At 44.8% G+C, this 3,760-nt stretch overlaps 1 protein-coding gene across 1 annotated transcript in view; it reads left to right on the plus strand.

The window, feature by feature from the left end:
- Nucleotides 1-3,065, plus strand: part of LOC119355086 (mitochondrial outer membrane protein porin 2-like) — a 4,494-nt gene extending 1,429 nt beyond the window's left edge. Inside the window, exons 2-7 of the mRNA XM_037621874.1 lie at nucleotides 3-59; nucleotides 158-225; nucleotides 1,572-1,682; nucleotides 1,811-1,906; nucleotides 2,049-2,257; nucleotides 2,515-3,065. Of these exons, the coding sequence (XP_037477771.1) occupies nucleotides 3-59; nucleotides 158-225; nucleotides 1,572-1,682; nucleotides 1,811-1,906; nucleotides 2,049-2,257; nucleotides 2,515-2,815 (842 nt within the window). The 3' untranslated portion in view covers nucleotides 2,816-3,065. The remainder of the gene's footprint in view (nucleotides 1-2; nucleotides 60-157; nucleotides 226-1,571; nucleotides 1,683-1,810; nucleotides 1,907-2,048; nucleotides 2,258-2,514) is intronic.
- Nucleotides 3,066-3,760: the final 695 nt, after the last annotated feature.

Raw genomic sequence — 3,760 nt, forward strand, 5'->3', positions numbered from 1 at the left:
AGCCCCCGCCCGCCCCGCCGGCCCGGGGCTCTACGCCGACATCGGCAAGAAGGCCAGAGGTCGGCGCCCCTTCTCTTCCCCGCTGGGGCTTGGATTCAGTAGCTTCGGTGATTGTTTGATTTGCTGACGCTCGTTTCTCCTCGGGCGGGATCTGCAGATCTCCTCAACAGGGACTACACCACCGGCCAGAAGTTCACCTTCACCACCACCGCCGCCAACGGAGCCGTGAGTGCCCCCCTTCTGTTCGTTCTCAGTCCTATGCTACAGCTTGTCCTGTTGCTCATATTCCTTCGAGTAGATGCTGCTTGCTTTGGTTGCGGCGGCGTTTAGGCGGATAGTGGATTAGGGTTTAGGGTGGACTCGGGAATGGTCTGGTTTTGCTTGCCGAGGCCCGATTCATGTTGGCGACTGTCCGTGGTTGCCCTGCTAGTCCCCTGTTGAAGATCCGTGTTGACATGTGGTGCGATTGGTATCTCATATACCGGTTTACGTGTTGTTATTGCGTGGGTTTTTTGGGTTTAGTGTGTAGCAGCCCTTCTGAATCATGGCTGTAAGAGGGAGGTCCCACTCAAGGTTTTGGTGTTAGAGTGGACTGTAACTTGTCCGATGCTTACAAGTTATCCTAGCTGACACTATGCTTGCAGCGTTTGGATTGATGACTGCAGTTTTGGTGAATCTCCAGTTTAAGTTTGCATGTAGCAGATTAATTCTGTTTCATCGTTGCCTAGTTGGTATTACCAATGTCAGTTGGTTTTGAACCCTGTGCGTTTGCTCAAATGAACTAGTGACATGTTTGTTGTAGTAGACGCATGGCTATTTAGGAAGTTTTTTTTTTGGATTTGCATGTAACTTCAGTTTCTGTATATCTGATGAAGTTTGCCCTGGCTGTAAAAATCTCTTGTGACATCCTGTTGTATTTAATTTTCTAATGGCATTTCATTCCGGGCGTGATACACTCTGGATTTTTTTTAAACAAGCTGAATGTGTTCGCTAGCGACTTAATTCATTCAGCAATAACTTGGTCTTGAGTTTACATAGTATATCTATTGCTCTGTACTCCCTAGTGATCTAAAAGCTCTTATATTTCTTTACGGAGGGAGTACAATTTTATTTGCTTGGACTAGAAGCCGTATACTTGTTGAATTTTACCAACCAGTATTCAGTGAATTTATTCTGGTTACCTGATGCATGCCTAGAATGTACCTTTCCAATTTTATTTATAGATTAAAATGGTCTGTGTTAATGGTTCTACCGCTCTGGTGTGTTTGATCAAGGGTCACTGACTATGCTGTTTAACGATTATAATATCCTGATGGGGACTGAATTAAGATGGTTTCAGTTATGTTTTCGTGGTGCTACACCTAGCATGATCTAATTTAGAGAATTAATTATGTTATTGTATTTTATTATTTTCTGAATCACCCTCTTGAATAAAGAAATGTACGTACTGTATTGTTGCGATGGTGTGCTAAGTTAGGGCCATTTTTGTTTTCTCGCTAATTATGGCTGCAAACACAACATTTCTTTGTCAATGTTTAGTGTTGCACTAACTCTTGTTTTCATCTTCCTAGACAATTACTAGTTCAAGCACAAAGAAAAATGAAGCTATCTTGGCTGACCTCCAGACCCAGGTGAAGATCAAGAATTTCACAGTGGATGTGAAAGCAACTTCGGACTCAAGTGTAAGTTCTTTTCTTCTCCCTTTGTGCTTGTTACTTGCCTAATACTTGTCTTTCATTGATGTTTGCTTCTCCTGATATTGGAGGCCCCAGTTTCTGTACCAGTTATACTAGTTTTTCCCCTTTACCAGGTTGTAACTACAATCACTGTTCCTGAGCTGTACACACCAGGCTTGAAGGGAGTTCTTTCTCTTCCTTTTCCCTACCAGAAGTCTACTCCTGGGAAGGTATTATCACCTTTACTTTTGTATCTTGAGTGTTGAACTATCTTTCTGATCTCGTCTTAGTGTCCATCTAGGAATATTACCAATTATCATTTTTGTAGCTTGATAGATATTTAGAAGTTAATCTGAATTCTTGTGGTTTCAGGCTGAACTCCAGTACTTGCATCCCCATCTTGGCATCAACGGCAGTGTTGGCCTGAATTCAAACCCTCTTGTTAACTTTTCTGGTGTCATTGGGACTAAGGCTTTTGCTTTTGGTGTTGATGTTGCATTTGACACTGCCTCTGGTGACTTCACCAAGTACAATGCTGGACTGAGCCACACTAACCAAGATCTTACTGCTTCGTTGAATCTGTAAGTTGTTTCTTCCAGTGCTTTGCTGTATTGTGTAATTATTTGATTTCTGGTCTTAGCATGTTGTTTACATTCTACAATTCCCAATTGCCCTTAGCAATCTTTCCTGTTAGCTTCTGATTCCGATTATTTTAGTGCTGAAGTAGGGTCAAAGAGCTCTCGTTTTTGTCTGTGCATCTTCTGCATGATGTAACACTAATTTGGCCTATAGAGTATTCATAAATGTGGTACTTATGGTGTTTAATTATCAATTTCAGGAACAACAAGGTAAACACCCTGGCTGCTTCCTACTACCACCAGGTGCAGCGCACCACTGCTGTGGGAGCAGAGATCGCTCACAGCTTCTCAAGCAACGAGAACACCATCACCATTGGGACGCAGCACGAGCTGGACCCCCTGACCACTGTGAAGGGGCGTTACAACAACTTCGGCGTCGCAAGTGCGCTCATCCAGCACGCGTGGAGGCCCAAGTCTCTCATCACCTTCTCCACCGAGGTTGACACCAAGGCCATTGAGAAGAGCCCCAAGTTCGGGCTGGCCCTGTCACTCAAGCCCTGATTTGGGATTCGTGGGTGCGTTAGGATGCTAGCATTTCGGTACTATCAGCTCTTGGTCCAGCGAACAAAGCTTTGGACAGACAGAACTTGTAATGCCCAACTTTGGTGATGCGACAAACTTATCTGTCGTTTTTTAGCCTGTTCTACCTGAGGGGGTTTCCTACCCTGTTGATCTGTGCTACTGGTCGTTATGCACGGGCGTATTGCGAATTTGCGATGTCGTGAAATCTGAATGCCACTTGGATGTGCTATGTGTTTGTGTTTGCTTTGTTATGCAAAATGCTTCCCAGAAAAATCACATAGCAAGTAAACAATCAGACATTGCCAGATGCAATCAACCATCGAATTTTGGGCTAATTAGATACTCCTGATTCATATTAATTGATGCTGCATTCGTGAGCCACAGACTGCTAGAAAGAATGTACTTGGCAATTACAGGACTCCTCTTGGCTGACTTCTGCCCTGTAGCCATAAACTGTGGTTATACTCCTTTCATAGAGATTTCAATATGGAAAATGAAGAATCTACACTCTATAATATGTCTATACATCTGTATTCCAATATAGAAAATGAATGAATCTACACTCTAAAATATGTTGAAAATCTCTAAAAGGGCTTATTTAGAAACGAAGGGAGTACTTTGGATAGTATAGACAGTTATTCATGTTGGGGTCTCCGACGTTAGAATCTTGGCGACTAATACGCACCGGCCCAGCGGTTTCGGCCGGTCGAGCGTGATCCGTCGGATGCGATCCAGGTGGGCCATTGAATTTGGCAGAAAAACGGTTTGCCCCGAGCTTCTCCTTCCTCTTGCTGGTCCCGCATCTTGTGCATGTCCTCGATTGGGCGGTCGCAGCACTGCGCCGCCTGCCGCCCGCCCTCACCGGCGTCCTGCTCGTCGCCGCCGCCCTCACCGGCATCCTACTCATCGCCGCCGCCCACCGCC

The sequence above is a fragment of the Triticum dicoccoides genome, chromosome 1A (genome assembly GCF_002162155.2).
Source record: "Triticum dicoccoides isolate Atlit2015 ecotype Zavitan chromosome 1A, WEW_v2.0, whole genome shotgun sequence".
NCBI classification, from domain to species: Eukaryota; Viridiplantae; Streptophyta; class Magnoliopsida; order Poales; family Poaceae; genus Triticum; species Triticum dicoccoides.